Here is a 19,244-nt window from a genome sequence, read left to right as displayed (position 1 = left end):
TGAAGCATTAATAAATTTTATTTCCAGTAAAACAACATTTAACAACATTTACAGAAGGACATTACATCTTCCATAATAACATTACATATAAGTTGTAACAAATAATGCAACAGCTTTTCTACTGTATACTATATTGTTTCACACTTCTGTTTTCCAGACCACCTGTGAAAATGATGTATCATCAGTGCAGCATACAAAATAAAGAAAACACAAGAGAAGCTTTGTTGAAAAAAATTGCAAATACAGATCCATTGTTCAGCACAGCAAGGATGCACACTGGATCCAACCTATATGTTTTTCCTACCAGTACCACTTCTTACCACATGATAAAGAATGCCAAAAATAGATGCCTTATATTTATATTAATCATATATGTATATCCATGATTTTGTATGATTTCTCATTGATAGCATTAAGGGGACATTTGCAACCCTTTTCACAAATATAGTGGAAGCCTCACTTTTTCATTTGTTACAAGGTGTCACCACCTCATCCATTTCCACCATTAACATTTGTACTGGTATTATTTCACATGTGTCAAGTCACAGTGCTAAATGTGCAATTCCACCCAATCGTTCCATCTCTGGACTTTATTTGAAATATATGTAGAACATTCAAGTTTGAACAGAGTGCCTTAAGGGGCTCTGCCCACACAGGACACAAAAATATAAGGTTTTTTTTTACAGGACTGCAGGCTGCCAAAGCCCCACAGAAGTACAAGTGTTGAGGGGGAAATAAAGTGATGTGTGCCACACCAAAAGTGAGCACAAGAAGAAACATCCCAAAAATAATTATTCAGTTGTTAATACTGCCTGCAATCCCTTAAAGCCACATGAGTCTGGGCAATCTTAGCTCGATGGTAATAACACTCTTCTGTCACGCCATTTTACTGGCATTACCCATCCCCTCTCCTCCCCTTCTTTTCTGCCACACAATCACAGCCTGGGGATGACATTGAAGAGCTGTAAGATAACTTCAAGTACAGCAATTTTACAAGCTCTTGTCAATCTCTGGCAAAGATTTCAAAGGAGGGACAATTTGTTAGAAGGCCTGGTTTGCATCCTGTCAAGCAAAGTATGTGTGTGTGTGCGTGTGTGTGTGTCCAAACTGTTTGGTTCATAGGCATGTGCAACTTCTTTTTCTTATTTACTTACAAGGCGAAGCATGTACACTCCAGAGCAGCAGGTGGTGGTACTGAGCTGGGTGCCAACCGCCAGTAAACAAGAAAAGCGAAGTGGTGTAGCAGATAGAGTATCTTTGGGTCAGTTTTGGAAACTTTTGTGGGCAATGCGATTGGAAGAAAGTTGGAGCTAGAAGATGTGCCAGCAGCACTGTGAAGGTCTGCAATATGGGACCACTTTGCATTAGTAGAGTGATCCATGATGACGGCAGTAAGGAAGTTGTTGACAAAAGTGCGATAGTTTGCAAGCATTGTGCAACATGTGTGGTTCATGCTAACAGTAACACGACTAACATGTCAGCTCATCTGCAGAGACATCATCCCAGTGAGACAGTTGGCTGCGCAAGGAGGAAAGGGAGAGAGTCGAGAGTACAACCTCTGCCCCCCGCAGCTTTTAAACAGTCTTACAGTGACGAGTTAGACAGGGCAAAATGCATAACAAAAAGAGTGGGGTATTTCATAGCCAACGATATGCAGCCTTTTGCTGTGGCGGCGGGTGCAACATTTAGTTGTATGATTAGAACACTATAGCCACAATATAAAATCCCCTCCAGCAAACACTTCAGCAGCATGATAGTTCCTGCACTTTATGAAGGGACCTGACGAGGAATTGGTAAAAAGTTGTCTGACACAGCCTATGTAGCACTTACTAGTGATGGATGGACCTCCAGGGCTACTGAAAGTAGCTTTAAGTAGGCTTTAAGAGCCATTTTTACTTTTATATTTCATTTAAGAACCACAATTGATAAATGTAGGTTATATATTTCATTCAGTTCAGTATTTGTGTCCTGTATGCACAAAAGATTCAACTGCATTTTAATGACAGCAAATAACAATGTGTTCTTACCATTTGTTAAAGATAACTTTCTTTGCCAAATAAATGAAAAGCATGTTGGAACCAGCAATGTCTCCTCTCTTGCTGTGCCTGGATCTGACTACTTTTAACCTAAGACTGTCACAATGATGTATCAAATGTCAGACTGCCTCATTCTTTCAGCTTTAACCTGACTAAAACAAGACATAATTGCTTTTTCTAACGATCAACATATACCGAACCAAACCGAAAAACTGTGACCACAAAACTGTGATATGAACCGAACCGGATATACATATACATACATACCACATATTACATGTAGCACGTGAGAAGTGGTCAGAATTCAAAGGTATCTCCAAAACTATAGGGGGCAGCATAACTGCTAACTGCTGCTCATTATACTCATTACTGTAGCTATCTTTGGCTGTAGCATCTAGCTGCCATTAGCAAGTAGCAAGTTAGCCGTCAAGCTAAGTGGCCCTATTAGCTGGCAGGAATCTGGCGGGAGTCTGCTGGAATTGCTACCATTTCAGGCAGAGAACAGGGAAGACTATCACCTCTTCAGTTACATAATGTCAACACTGCTGTTACTACTCTTTCTGTTGATAACAGTAGGTCAGTTACCTAAATTCTGGCCATATCTCACAGATTGCCCCTTTACCGCAGAATGTACTCGTGTATATCACATGTATGCTGAAAGATGTACAATATGCGTTATTATAATCATCACTCCACCCTGCAGTGGTTGTGAAATGACCCCTTTATCGAGTGACTACACTATAAAAGATCAGGGACAAATTCCACAGTCCTTGTTATGACCTTAAGTATTCCAAAATTCAATTGGAACTAATGTTAAAATTCCACCCAAAATGTAAAAAATGTCCAGATCATCGGCACAAGGATGAATTAGCTATTCAAATATTCAGAGTTGCACGTACAAAGATAACCAGTTGTCGGCACTGAGTCTCCTGTCTGGCGCCATTCACAAACAAACAAAAAACTTTGCACAGAATTTGTTGATTTTTTTTTCATGCCAGATGACAGATTTATTTAAACATTGTACTTGACTTGGCAAACCCAACTTTCTGTAACTCAGTACTGGCCAGTCAGCATATTAGTAATAAGTATATTGCTTTGGGCTGCTGCATGTCATTTAAGCTCTGCTTTGGTCACACAGCTCTTTCAGCAAACTCAGACTGCTGAAGCCTCATAATATCTACAACTGAACTTTGGAATGCATTTTGGTATGATTCCTTATATTGCAGTCACTATATGACAATATCAGTTAATGGCTATTATGGAGAAGAGGGATGATTACATTAAATGAGCGTGTTATTAAGATAGACTTTAAAAAATCCAAACCTGTCCCTGAATGTGTCAGACTGCAGAGCAAAGCTGGAAGGGAGCCTTGAGGGGTTGTGGGTACTGTTCTGTAGGACTAGTGGGGTTCAGGATGTTGATCACAGGCAAGACACATATATTATTAGTGTGAGTACACACAGTATTTGTGTGTGTGTGTGTGTGTGTGTGTGTGTGTGTGTGTGTGTGTGTGTGTGTGTGTGTGTGTGTGTCTATGTGCGTGCGTGCGTGCATGTGTGTGAGATAGAGAGACAGAAAGAGAGAGTGTGTTTAACAGGTAGTGAAGTGACATTATCAATCACCACTCTAATTCTGCCTCTACTCTTCAGCTAATCAACATTGCAGGGCCAACATTATTGTTAAGTTGATTCCAAGACTGATTGAGGTTAAAGAGGAAGCCATTGTATTGATAGTACTTCACAAATTTCACCATATGTCTAAGCTTTAATATTCAGTTATTTTCACACAAAACATCAAAAGAAAGACTAATCCATATAACCATCTTTGTAGATGTTACTGTGTCATACAGCTGACCTCCGTATGGTGTTAGAAAAAGTTCCAAAACATTTTATACATGTAGGTTATTGAGGAGCACACGTATGGGAAGTCTTTGCATGACAGCACATGTTGCTGGTGAAGAGATGGATCACCACCTACAGTACAAGTACTGTACACAAACTACAAAGCACTCATCCCTACACTTGCTTAATTTGTCACATAAAGAAAGTCCCCGGACAATCTAACATTTGACAATTATTGACCAGATCATCTGTTTCCAACTGGATATCGCGGATCTTGTGACATATCCGATAAACAGAAAGGGAGGATTGTCGTTGGGATAAGCCAATAGGCCACACAGCCTATTGCCCTTGTGTTTTGCCTTTTGTACTTTAGCTCATATGCATGGATGGAAGCACCAATGCTTTAGCTATTGCCCATATTTTATACACTCACACACAAGAACACACACACCACGCTATCAGACACACACTTACAGCTGTATCACGCCTGTATTCTTCCCTGTTGTTTAATGTGTGCACTGTCGACATCTCAAGCAGAGATCATTTTTGTCAGAGCGGCTTTTGAGATGCAACACAAAACTCATATGGAGCATGTATGGTTCCATCATGGAGGTCCTTTTGAAAAATTAGAGGGGAATTATTATTATTACTGGTATCGTTCTACAACTAGGCCCTTAGTTATGGAGTTTTAACCATCATTCTAACAGATTATGAAAACATCTTTCTTACAAACTTTTATGAAGTTACAGAAATATTGAAAAGTCCACTTTAATCATCCATTAGGCTTACACTGCATTGCAAATATTTTAACCCAAGGCAAGGCACTGACACACAGGAGCAATATGCACCAATGATTGAAATATAATAACTGGACATCAGACTCCAAGATGGCTCCTAGCTCATGTTGTATCTCTTTAGGTCTGTGTGCCCTAATGTGCATGCATAGAAATAGCCTTCTATCATCTGGGAAATATTGACCAATGACCAGAGTCCCAAAACAAAGAATAATATTGACCTTGTTCGCAGTGTGAAGATGCCTCTTTTATAATCATGGTCAATGGGGAAAATGCCCTTTAGATCACAGAGGATATGTTTTATTGCAGTACCTACATTGGCCACTGGGTGAAAATGGCAGCAGAGCTAAAGCTACATTTACTTTTCTGCAAGGATGCATGCTAATGTTTCTACAAAACTTTAAAAAGCAGGGTGGAATGCAGTAGGTAACTGTAGTTTACAAAAGCTTGTAAAGATACCTCTGAACTCACAAATTTCAAAAACCCATTGTGTAACTTGTTTAGTTGAATTAGGAGGAAAAATAAAGCATCATCAACATTAATTAAGATAATGAGATCAACATTAATCGAGTTTTACATGTGAGAATAAAATGAACAGCCATATAAATGTCTCCAAACGATACCTATGCACATTGGCCAAGGAGTAGCCTGGATTGCACCCCTAACTCGCCATACTGCATTAAGTTTAATATGTCAACATATTGCTCAGCAATGCTATTTGTGAATGAAATGCCCTGATAACTGATGAGAATGATGGTAAAAACTACAAAAATAAGGATGCATCTCCTTTCAAACAATTCAGCATTAACTCAACAACCAGCATTTTAGCTACCAAAGAACAGAGGACCTCCAACATGGCTGACCGAGGATGTGTTGCACCAACTGAAAGCCCTACATTATTATTCATATCATCTGCGGTTCAGCAAATAAGAGCTGCATTTGGTTAGAAACAAACTCTTTAGGATTTTTCTTGCCTTTGAAGTCACTGCAACATTTTTTTTCTATAGGTGTTTGCTGTTTGCTTGTATGCATATCTCCTGTATGTGTTTGTTGAGTTTGTGTGTTGGCATGAGCAGTATAGTGGTGAGAAGATTAAGCTGTGATAAGATTGACCATTAAATAGTTTCTAGATGAGTATATCATACATACAAATATACATTCTTAAATAGGATAGTTGCAAACACAAAACACAATATGTACCAATAGTAAATGTTGTTTATACTGTGACAATGATATATGAGTTATTTGAACCTTATAAAAAGTAAACAAAATTTGGAAATGATAGCCTGAAATCTTAGGTACCTTACATTATGCACACATGCGTTCATATCTACTCTCAATGCTCACACGCATTGTTATGCACATGTCACGCACACATACACCCACGCTCACATGTATTGTGAAGGTAATAAATAAAGAGAACTGGGGCTCTTTCACTTGTCTGGATCCTCCGTCTTGACATCTCTGTCTTCATCTTTTTTTCTCTTTACACAGCCACCTGAAACGCAGACAAAGAAACATAATGCAAATGTGTCAGTGACTCACTCTATACTTGAGCAGTTACATGTTTTTACATTTTTCCTGTTTTATTTCAAGTTGAAATCAACAGTTAGCTGACATGGTAATAAGCGTATTGCTTTTACATTCATTACAGGGTAACACCATCATAAAAAGTGTGTTTACAGGTATTGGGGAATACTACTGCATACGTGAAACAAAGTAAATCTTTTTGTAGCTCCAGAGGAAGCTGCATATATATCTGTTGAATTTACACTTAATGTCAGTTGCATTGTGGGTAGTGTGGGTGCCAGTTTTGAAAAAGGAGAAAAATGCATGGAATAGATATTCAATATATATGGTGATTTATTTTACATTATACAATGCAGGATTCCATCAGAAAATATAAGTTTGTTAACTCATTCTTGCTGCACAAACAAAGAGCCAAATACAGTTATTTAAATGAATATATACATGAACATGTCAGGCACTGAATTTGCATTGGGGTCAATGGGTCAACAGCAGCAACATAGTGGCGATGATAACATGGTCAGCACATTTATCTGAAAAGTTCAACATCTGGGAAACACTGTCCATCCGCTTTGACAGCATGTGAGCACCAAGCATCAACAAAGCAAACACAGTCCTCCTCTGTAGTCTTGCGATCTGGGTTGCTGTGGTGGGAAACCAACATTTAGAAGAAATCTGAAGGATCTGTTGCCTTGATGAGACATTGAGTTGGACTCTCTGGAGGCTGTGACAGAGAAGACAATACTGTCCAAGCTGGTTAGCATGTCTCCCACAACCTCTTCACAACTTGCTGATGGGGGTGTGAAGTGTCCTCAGTCAAAGACTTTCAAGCAAAACATGGCAGAGAGCAGCAGAGGACATCATCCCTGCCGGTGGCCATCAAACTGTTTTAACTCACCCCTTGGTGGCTGTTGAGGCCACTTGCTGACTGGACTTTATTATCAAACTGTCCATAACTTTCATAACGGTGCAATACACCTCTTTAACTTATAACATACATTAATTTTGCACACCTCACTGCAATTTGCACACTTGTATGCATGCACATACCATCGTCTATGACTCAAGAATGGTGTCATCACAGGTGACTTGTTGATGTCAGACTTGTCTTGGTCTTGGCCAGTGGTCTCTCTCATCAGTCAAGTTAAAAGAAGGATTCAACATTTTGAATTTGCTAATTGTTTTGTTTTACCAGATGTAGGATAAAAATACTGATATGTAACTATGAGTTTAGAGTCAGGACATGATCAGCGTAGCTTAGCCTGACTATCAACAATCATTTGAGTTCAAGCTAACACTTTACAGTATGATATCTTGATAATATGATAGACAGTACCATCAAAACAACAACTTGGAAACTATCTTAAGGGCCAGCCAGGGGAAATTGAAGAACACTGGGAGATGAAGACAGAATTGACGATTGAAGGGGGTGAAGAGGAGGAGGAAGTGGAAGTTGACCAAGAGGGAGTAGGGGATGAAGAGGAGGAGAAACAGGGAGTACAAGATGAAAGGGAAGGACTAGAGGATGCTGAACAAGAGGGATAGGGGATGGAGAGGTGGGAGAGTACAAGAGAAAGAGGAGGAGAGGATGAAGAGGAAGCTGAAGCAGAGGAACAAGAGGAGTAAGAAGAGAAAGAGGAGGAGGAGTGAAGGATAAAGAAGAGGAGGATGCTGTGGACTGATAAATAATTCATTGCCTCTCTTAGGTCCCTTTCTACCCTGACTTTCCTCTTTACCGCCTCATATCCCCCTTCTCCCTCTACTTCTCCCTGTCTCCATCATTCGCCCAGCTTTTGGCAGTCAGTTCCCAGTGGAAGTAGGCTGCATATGCCAGGAATCTCTAATGCTGGATGAGCACCTCATTAATCTGATGCTCCCATAGCTTTCTGACTCCAAACGTACATATATTATGTGTCTGTGTACATTCATTTCGTGTGATGTTCATGTGTTTTTGGACTGAATGTATATGCATATAAATGGTCAGTCCAAGATAAAATCATTTGACTCTGACTTTTTGCAACTGCAGTCATCTGGAGGCAGGTGGTTTACCTGCAACTTGGCTCACCGTCAGCAGTAGCGCTCTGCTGATTCTGTTTGTTACATTTTAGTTAAACACAGATTTATTGAGGAATATGAAACTTGTACTGGGATCAAAATAAAATATGTTAAAACAACATTTTCACATACATGATATATGTAGTGTCTCTTCAAAACAAGACCAATAAAAGAGGAACATTGAGGTCAGGTCAAAGTACATGGGGTGCTGCTCTTCCAGGTGAGTTAACAGGGCACACACCAACAAATTTGTAATAACCGTTGGTGCTAGCTGGCTTATGTCAGCCAGTTACTGGCCAATTGAACATGTAGAATAGGCTTTAATTGGCTGTTCTGTTAAGTGAATGCCTCAGTGCCAGTGCCATTTGGAACTTTTTATCAAACATTTCCTTCATTAGAGGTGCATTTCCTTTCATGCAGGTGCAGAATGTACAAGCTATTTGGCCATCAGCTGCAGTCTTTGCAGTGCATTCAAGGGCAGCTTTTTGGCCGAGGCACAGACATAGGATATGGCTATTTTCAAATGTATTAAAGTATATTTGTCCCTTTGTGGATTACTATTGACATATGGGAATACTTTTACAGAACATCTTGTTGCTTATAGTTGGGTTTTTTGCTTGTTCTTCCTTTCTAAATGCAGATGAACAGGATTAACTACAGCTTAACAGCTTGTTCTGTGAAAACAGTTAAAAGCTAAAGCCCAGCTGTTAAGGTCACTTAAGTACTGTACTTCTGAGACACAGTACGTAGGTAAGAATGATTGTGAAAGTGTCATCACTCCTCACTCAGCTGTCATACACTCTGCAAGCCCACAAGACAAACATTATTTCAGATGGATTTCATGTACACATGTAGGTTTATGCTCTCTTGGGATGAAAGAGCACCAAGTAGGTATGTGTGTGTGAGTCAGGGGGTTCCACTTGGGAAGCAGATGGAGCTGGTGGGTGGGTTTTGTGGGGAGGATTTAGCAGGCGTGGCCAGCTGCCCGCTGTCCTTTTGTAGAGACAGTCTTACCATCCCCCCAAAATGAAATCCTTAAGGTCTATGTTGGAACACACAGATCCACCACAACAGAAAGAGATGCTGCTCAGAAAGGGGGAAAATGAAATGAAGAGAACAAAAGTGGCAAGTTACTGATTTGCATTTTTGAAACCTGTAAGAGGTGCCAATTGTTTTGGGTAAAACCATTAATAGCAGTTATCTAAAATACATTTCTTTAAAATTGTCTCACAGTACCCCAAAAACACACATTTTATGCACAAAATTCTGATGCAAACATTATCTTGATTTTTTTCCACCAAAAAATGTTTTGGGCTCCAGTTTTGAAAAACCCCAACGGTTTAATTCTGCAGCTACTTCTTCTAAACCACTTCCTGTATAGCAATGGCCTTACTTGGGATGTTCCACGAATACATATAATTGTTTATGCAGATAACAGTGATACTATTTACCTCCCTAATCTTTACCAAGATTTGTATCCATGCGTCATGGCTCCAGCAGAGGCAGTATCAGTCATTAATTTCACCATGTTGATCCAGACTAAAATATCTCACCACCTCTCTGTGTCTTTGGTGCTAGTTAGCAAATGTTAGCAATGTGACTTAATGCCTAACTACAGGTGGTGAACATAGCAAACTATATCACATGTTAATATCAGCATGTTAGCATTGTCGCTGTGAGACAGCCTCACAAATCTGCTGTAGATGCATTGTCTTGCCAATCCACCATATGTCTGACTAAAACCAGAAAAGCAGTAAGTATCAGGCTGTTTTTGATCGTTATACCAAAAATGATGACATAATTCTATTTCTATGATTCTATAATTCTATGCATGTCCTGAAACAGGCAGAGAGATGCATTTTTATTAGATCATTCCAGCATGAACAGTTTCTTATAACCCATTCTGCTAAAAGAAAATGCTTCGATTTTTTTAATTGAATCCACGTTTTAACTGCCAAATGTACCCTGTTCTCTGCTGTTTGGTTTAAACACAGCGGGCAGTTTTGGATCGAACTGTATCGAGAAGTGTCTCCGGTCTGACCTGAGGACATGGCAGGTCATTTGAGAGCTAAAACTTGACAGATAGATATTTTTGAATCCAAACACTATGTTGTAAATGTTTTAAATAAAATAAAATAACAGACCAGAGAGGAAATCTGCAACATGAACTAGTCTGTGAGTGAAATTGGATTTTAATTTAGAGGTAGAGTAGGGTGGGTCTTGCGAGATGAATTTCCAGCCAAAAAATTCTATATCGTGTGGGCCTGTCCCACAAAGCTTAAGGAATCTAGATTAGTCATCAAATGTATTTTCTTTACTTTTACATTTTTCGTATGTTCAAATATGTGATCTGTATGTACTTATAATGTTTCGCATGCTCCTCTGAAATGTGTGAGGTGTGAGTGGAGAACCGCCAATTCAAATGCTTCCTAAGTGTGTAACCCCAACCATCATTAGCCTCAACATCTATTCAACCATTATTAGTAACATAATCAACATATTCACTGATGTTGATTTTAACAAAGGATAAGTGACAATATGCAATACAAGAGTTGCTCAAGAATCTATTGACTATTTTGACCTGACACTGAGACTCTTTGTGGTGCCTTTTCTTTTTGCAAGGTCGTCAATCATAAACCTAATTTCCAGAAGCAACAGGCAGCTTTTAGTGATAAATCTCTGTTAAACCTCTGTTCTCTGTTAAACCTATGTCCACTTGCCCATGTTCAGATTTATTAATCAAGTCAATGAATTGTGTGGCATTATGGTATACAGTATAACAGACCACACAAATAAGTTTTGCAAATAGAATGTTGAGATGCTTTATCTTGTAGGCCTTCAGCAGCAGCAGCAGCAGCAGCAGCAGCAGCCACTGGGCCAGCTTAAAGACGAGAGAGTACCAAGTGCCAGCCGTGAGCCCATAGCTCCAGTGGGCAGGTCAGATTGATCACTCAATCTTTATATCCTAGGGAGTACGGGCTAGACTCTATGAATAGTGCCCACAGATAACTTTATGATTTGGTACTATATGAATAAAACTGACTCGACTTGAAGATGCTCAGATCACTTTTGTAAGGAGGGGAGACTTGTGCTGAAGATTCAGACATGATTTTAGATTTGACTACATGTCAGAAGCAGTGCCAGGTTTGTGTCCATGGCTGTTCTAGTTTTTCTGATTATACATGGTAATTGCGAAGATGAACTAAACTGAGATTATGACATTTCAGGAAAATACACTGAATAACACGGTCACAGACAACAGTAAACTATAACAGGCTGACATAGACTATAGGCTATAATCAAATATCTCCAGTAGAATGGGTTGAGAATTAAAGTGGGCTGATCTGAGCCATGAATTTCCTGGGCTGAAAATGAGTCCCACTCCAGCCCTACTTGCCCAGCTCCAAACAGCTGACGGGAACAAGCAACTAGTGAACACACTTGAGCAGTTAGCAGCTAAAGATGCCCATATTTTACTCAGGAGTTGGAAAAAACCAAACCAGAGCTAAAAGGAGATTAAACATTAGACATACATTATTCAAGTGGACACAAACACAATGTTGCACTCTTTCTGTTGGGTGTGTTCACATGCAACTTCTTGCCACTTGAAACCATTTTTTTTTTGTGTGGCTGGAACAACCTTCTGGTTTGGAAGGCTAATTATAGGGCTTAAACAAAGACATCTGTCGGATCAATTATTTTGTGATGTGGAAGGCTATCTGAGATACACAAAATGTGAAAACCAGACACACCACTTAACAAAAGGATACTGATGGCACTGATTGAGTTGGTTTCAATGTGAGACAACAAAACATAAGCAGGAGGATTTGTGACTAACTGATAAGTCGGGGAGCAGCCGACACACCTTGGGGGCCTCCCCCTACATGAGGAGGAGATTTCACAGAGGCTCTGCCCGTTGATGTGCATTCTGCTGTTTCAGCTGGGAAAGTTGTTTTAGTTTGATGCTCATGGCTTACAGCCCTAACATGCCATGTCTGAGCGCCACCACAGAAGCTGTGGACACATGAACTTCATTCAATGAGCTTTTGCAGTCTTAATGAAATACTGTATATGGATTTAAAGTCACCAAAATCTGTAGAAATTCTACCATTTTACCATTTTCATGCCACAACCTTGCCTTTAAAGGGGACAGCAATGTAAAGCAAAGACACATCTTAAGAGTTAAGCAAACGGTGGCTCCTCAGTAACTTGACTGTGAAATATCGTATTGACCCGAATATTGGAAGAGGTTTTTTTTGGATGAAAATAATGTGAAAAAGTGGGGTTGTCTTATAACCAGGGTCTAACCGTTGACACTTGCTGATAGTTGTCTGTGGTCGCTACACGACCGCAACGGCAGAGGGTGCCAGCTTATTGTGGAGACGTCAGTGACTGTGGCTGAGGTTATCTGTCAATCACAGCGGGGAAGAAGTGACAGGAGATGAAAAATGGAGAGGTGATTGTACAGAGCAAAGTTGATCAAAAGTGGGGCAAGTTAACGGACATTTGAGGCAGAGCTATGATACTAATTTTAATATAATGGTGGTCAATGCAGCAGAGGTGTCAAACAACTGTCAAGAAAGCCAAGAAATATGGAGGTACGGAGTGTAACATCCGAAGATGGCGGGTCCAAAAAGACTGTCTGAAAAATGCTAACAGTAAGAGAAAAGCTTATCGTGGTCCTCAAAGTCAGTTTTGGTTATCAGAGTCTTTTTCTGAAGATTAGTCTTGTAAAGATGGGTCGTCTTATAATCAGGGTCATCCTATATTCAGGTCAATACGGTAATAGCTGTCCAGATACAGCGGGTAGAAAAAGGGAAAAAGAGCACTCAGCTCTACAGCATGCAGGCGTGCCACCTCCCTCTGGTTTAATACAAGTACTTTCTCCTTTTTTATTCTTGCTTCAGTTGTGTGGACCAGACTCAGTGAATATCAGTCTCTAAAGCATGCATACACACCATTCCAGCACACACACACACACACACACACACACACACACACACACACACACACACACACACACACACACACACACACACACACACACAATTATGCACCACAGACAACCTACACTGTGCTGCACATTCATGTGTTTCCTATTACCGCAGCATAGTCTCTCTGTTCACTCACTTTCACCAGAATCAGCACTTATTAGCATGAAACACATCTCCCAACAAATTATGCACACAGAAAAAGAAATTCATGCACACTCACAATCATACACTAAGATGCAAACATTAACTCATCAGGATTTCTTACTTTGTACCAAACAGACTACAGGTCAGAGACCTGGCTCTTTTTGTGCAGGTGAAAATTATCATACATCCATTCTGAGGTTGTTGGTTTGAAAGGCAATGACAATTACCGTTCTCTCAATCAACACTGATCTAGAGTGATACACTGACCCACAGCACAGCAAGTTACAATCTCACTTAAGTTGCAGTTAGAACTAAACCATCGCCTTTCCTCAGCTCAGCATGTGTTCCGCTCTGTGGAGCTGTGGTGAAGAGTAAAGAGTGTACACTGAAGGTCAAAGAATACCCCGGGTGGAAATGCCTTCATCCAGGAACTAGCAAACACATGTGTGTGTGTGTGTGTGTGTGTGTGTGTGTGTGTGTGTGTGTGTGTGTGTGTGTGTGTCCAAAGTCTCTAGCCTAAAAAATATGTCATCGTCAGTACAGTGCATTTTGATTGATAAATTGGTTTTCCACTACAAACATGGAATCTAGCTAGCCTTACTTGCTAGTCTAGTAACCTCAGCACGTCTTACATTCATCTGTGGGGGTCACCATCCCAGGAAACATTTACAGATTCTGTAAGATAACCCCACCTCAACCCTTTCTTTAACGCCCCCACAACCATTTGACCTTCTGCTACCAGAAAGTCTTTTTTCATTAAATAACATGAATATGTCTTTGATTCACACTCTCTGTGCTTCTAAATACAGGTAGGTGTTTACATACAAACATTTTGCATACCTGTGATTTAGCTTTAGAATATGTTTTCAAAAATATGTCTTTAGGCTATCTTTATCTTTTTTTTCAAAGACCATGAGTCTAAAAACATGCTGGCAGCTCTGTGTGGCTATGCAGACACACCTGCATAATATCTAACATAATCACTGTGTACAAGTATAGCTTGTAAGCATGCTAACATTTGCAAAAACAAAACAAAATCATAGCTGAGGCTGATGGGGATTTCATTGGTTCTTCAAAATTGAAATATGGATTGGATGATAGTGCTAGATGAAACATCAGGATCAGGATCAAGATCATCTGAACGTCTATACCAAATTTCACGAAAGTCAGTCCCTGGTGCGGTGACATTTTTGTCCAACCTAAAAAGGTCAACATGCTCATGGCACTAAGGTAACAAGCAGAGGTCATTGGGATTCCTCATCCAGAAACCATGGATGTCTGACCCAAAATTATGTATCAAGTAGATCTTGAAATATTTTACTGGATCAGTAAAAACTATGATATTGCCACCCTTAGAGCTATACTGCCAAGTATAGGTGAGTGACTAAAACATTTGTCAGATGTTCCCTTTCAAAAATGTATTCACTTCATTCATACTTCTATCTTATCAATGTATGCATTGTATGGACAGAATCAAAAGCCTTGTATATTGTAAATCAAGCAGGCTTGTACGTATGAGTAATTTGTATTAGTAGGTTGCTCATGTAGGACACATTAAACATCAAAACAAGACCACTGATATTAGATGTATGTGTAGCATCACTGGTGAATAGAAAAGTATAACATGAAAAACATTATTCACATGAATCTCTGTAGGAAGCCAACTGTAATGTAAGGGATGTTATGGAATGTGCTATGTTAACATTAACATCAACATCAATGTTCGACCCCACTATGTGCACAGTCCAGCAGACTTGATATTAAGACATGTCTTACATCGTCTCAGCATAGATGTTTCCAAACCAAGTCTCTGACATACAATAGTTTCAGTTTTTGTTAATTCATCACATGAATATCTGGCAAAGTGTATCAAGAAAAACAGAAGCAAGACAAAGTCCAAAGCCCTGCTAGCAGCCCATTAAGGCAGCAATGTTCATCATACTGCAGACGACGAAAGTCAACAAACTGAAAATGTTGCAATAGTCCTACCATTAGTGTGGCTAAACATGTAAAGTGTGGCAGCCGCTGTATGTTACTTATGAACCATTATGCAGCAGGTAGCCTTGCTGGGAGGAGGAACATCAAAAAAAATCTGTCCTCAAAGTGGCTCAATGAAAGGGTTGATTAAAATTGTATAGGTGTATCCTCTCGGGAGCAGAACGGGGCTTAATAAGGTACCTGGAATCGGACAGTTAGTTTAGGATGTACAGTATTTTGTGCCCAAACCTCAGATTATGGTATGAGGGTGGCATTAGAAGAAAACTTGCATTGCATTCTGACCTTGGCAATTGTGGCCTTATGGTGGAAATACAGAGAGGATGCATGGTGAGCAAAAACAATAGGATTCATCCTTAGAGGACAATGAACACCCACAGCTACTTTTGTAAATGTCAGGACATTAAAAGTACCACATCACAGACCAAAGCCAATGGATTGTCCAAAATGTTGCTGTTCATCCTCTATACTCAGCAATGCTCTCAGTTATTTTGTCTGACATATCGTAAGTGGGTGATGAACATTGAGAGCTAATTTTAACATGATACCCAGTTATACAAATAAGCTCATGATTGTTAATGATGGTTCATCCTCTGAGGCACATCAATGTGCTCAGTATATCTCATGGCACATGGACTGTCATGGTTAAAACTGGAAATTTTGACTTGGTGATGCCAGCTAGTCATGAAAACCACGGACGTGCACAGGTACTATTGCTCGGGGAACAGCCCGTTTGCCCTTTGTAGCTGAGTTGCCCCTTTTGAGAGAGTCCCTTTCATTTATTTATTTATTTATTTATTTATTTATTTATTTATTTATATTTTTGCTGTTGTGTGTGCATCAATACAATGAGCCCATATTTGGTAAAGTAGAAGTCTTAAAACAAATGAAATCACCATATAATTTGAACTTTTTTTCTGTAATCAAAAAGTTATTTTATCTTGACAATGTCAGCGAAGCCCTCTGCCCCTCGTCACGTGACTCGTCGTGGTGCCCTTTTTCCAGGTTAGAGCAAGAGCCCCTCTAAATGTCTGTGCACATACCTGATGAAAACAATGACGGAACACATTTTTACCAAATTGTGTTAGACAGACCAGAACAATGAAAAGGACAGAAAGATTTAACTATGTTTTATCAGAAGATCTCAGTAGGCAGCTGTACCTCTGCAAACATTCAGTATACTGACAGCGCCTGCTGAAACAACACTGTCATTCGACTGTATGACAAATCAACTGATGGTTTATTCATCAGCAGAGCAGAGGGGGACACACTGCTAAAACCCTGTGATAAAATCCCATCTCCATATACATTGCTGTTCTCTGATTGACCATTGGGGGAAATATCAATGCCTTTGCTGGCATACATTTATCTGTTCCAACCTCTATATCCCTATGACTTACACTGCAGCTCTCTTCCCTCTCCCATTAACCTGTATCATTCAATCACCAGTCTGTATACATGGTATCAGGAGGTTCCCCATGTCAAAATTTTCAAGCTGCAAGGAAGTGGAATTGTGGCTGTGGCCACTAAAGTGAAGTAACAGAGTGCGTGAAAGCACCCTCTTTAGTATAATGTGATTTATCCAAAGTTGAATAAGTTAACTTGCTCTATGCACAAACCCAGTGGTGGTTCTAGACCAGTTTTAATAGGGGGGCCAGGTTGGGGCCGGCTTTTTTTTTTTTCGGGGGGCAAATACAACCCGGAAAAAAAGACAAATCCTCATTCAGACAGGGGATAAATGGGACTTAAAACAGAATTTACAATTTCAACAATTTTGATTGGGTAGTAAACTGCTGAGACACTTTATTCCATTGCAGGAAATCTGACTGACCACAAGACATTGTCTATCCTTAGACTCAGATCAATTGGAAGGAATAACCTTGTGAATATTTTCTTTCTCTATAACCAGTTAACATATTAAAGCCTGAACATTGCAAAACACTGCGCAGTTTGATCTCTTTGACAGGCTATTTATACAGCTTAAACCCTCACCCAACTGAGGCTCACGATGAAGACATCAACACACCGCAATGAGCCTAATCACTCTCAAGATAAGTCTGTCAAGAAAATGATAGTAGAATAAAGAGATTTGTATTACTTTTAAATCCTGTTCTCCATCCTGTTTTATCTTTTTTAGGGTCACCAACCATTCCCTGCATTGAGAGACTCATTTATAATCAATGACAACTGGTCTTAAAACAGTGCCGCAGGAGTCACAGTAAGGCACACTATATCACATACAGGGTACGTTCATGAAGTCTGGAGGATAGTTATATAGAATTTGATTCAAGAGCAGTGATGTCTAACATTCTTTGTCTGTGCTGGTGATATAGCATCATTTGCCTAATGTAGCCAATTATGTTGCTCTTCACTGCATGCAGTAGGGTGTGCTAGTCTGGTGTTATGAGTTCAATTCATTGATTCTTTAACTTCATATTTTACACAATGATTTTTAGGGCTTTTTTAAAGCTATAAAACTAGATCAGATTTTGTCTCTGCATGGCAGTATATTAGAATGAAGGAAGTTAGGCCCATATAAATCAGGCCTTTACAGAACAGGTAAACAAATATCCAAATATTTTCATTCCTTGATTGCTGATGTATGCTCTCAAGGGACAATCCACACTACTTGGATAAAAGCTTAGGTGACGGGACGCACACCTCAGTCTGTGGTGTTAAATCAGATGGCAGAAATCCCAATTCACCATTCAGAAACTGTATTACTGTGGATATAGAAATCGCTGTAATGATAAACACCCCACCAAAAGGTGCAAATGGCACTCATGATGGGGCTGAGGCACAAAATGGGCAAAATCATGGATGTTTGTGCAACTGGACATGTGCCAATGGTGCAGAACACACGGGCCCCAACATTGATGGACATCTGGCCATTGGCTTGGTGTGTCAGCACCATAATCCCTGGTTTTCATTGGGCCTGTGTCTATGATATCACGTGTGCAATGTTATTTTGCTCCATCCTCCACGCTACTGCAGATCTGAGAGCATTGCAAGCGGAGTGAGCAGTTGGCTGACAGTAGACCTCCTGAGAGTTTGCTTATTTTGTCATATTTTTGTGCCTCTACCATGGGTGAGTGGGTTATTTACTTAATGGTCCCACATTATACTGTTTTTCATCAACTTCACACAGCTGTCAGAGGTCCAAAAACTCTGTATTTGATATGTATTGCCCCAAACCCATACGTGGTCCTGAATTTCAGCTGTCTAAAAGTTGCTCTACAGAGCTCTTTCCAGAGCAGTCTGTTTCTGTGTTTGCACTTTTAAATGCTAATGAGCTCCGTCTGTCAACACCTACTTGGGGAGCCCTGCCTGCTACCTCACTCTCAGGAATTCCCTTTGCATTAGCAGAAGCATGCACTAATGTTTATAGTGGATATAAGGCTATGGCTCGCGTAGATTTTTTCGTTCAACCATACCAGTTTGACCCAGAATCGGACCCTGAAGGAGAGGCTCCTGAAGAAATACAGACTCTGCAGCTGCAGCTGGACGTTTCAGAATGGTTAGTGTGTCAAAATAATGTTAGTTTGTTCATAGGTGTTGTTACATTTACAACCATTTACCAACAGTTAGTGAAAGCTGTGTTTGTCTCCAACATGGTCTCTAAACTCTTGGACACTGTTTGCATCGTCTCTGTCCCCAGTCTACACGTTCTCAGACTTTTTACTGTGACAACCAAGCTCCCTCATAATACTATTAACAATAGACTCACTTCAAATGCCATCGCATAGCGGACCGAAGCAAAGCTAACTAGTTAGCTGATTTCCAGTGGACTTCTCCATACTCGTAGGCAACTGTAAATACTATCAACACTTTTCGGTGGCTCGGGTGCAGTTGCTGGGT

The 19,244-nt window shown here is 40.0% G+C and overlaps 1 protein-coding gene across 6 annotated transcripts in view; it reads right to left on the bottom strand.

Annotated features, from left to right (window-relative positions):
• Positions 1-19,244, bottom strand: part of cdk14 (cyclin-dependent kinase 14) — a 281,729-nt gene continuing 262,485 nt past the window's right edge. For all 6 annotated transcript variants that reach the window (XM_037072890.1, XM_037072884.1, XM_037072886.1 and 3 more), the window contains one exon: positions 1-6,169. In XM_037072890.1, the coding sequence (XP_036928785.1) occupies positions 6,105-6,169 (65 nt within the window). In that variant the 3' untranslated portion in view covers positions 1-6,104. The remainder of the gene's footprint in view (positions 6,170-19,244) is intronic.

This window comes from Acanthopagrus latus, chromosome 17, assembly GCF_904848185.1.
Source record: "Acanthopagrus latus isolate v.2019 chromosome 17, fAcaLat1.1, whole genome shotgun sequence".
NCBI classification, from domain to species: Eukaryota; Metazoa; Chordata; class Actinopteri; order Spariformes; family Sparidae; genus Acanthopagrus; species Acanthopagrus latus.
The sequence above is the reverse complement of the archived record's forward strand: the minus strand, read 5'-3'. Positions and strand labels throughout refer to the sequence as shown.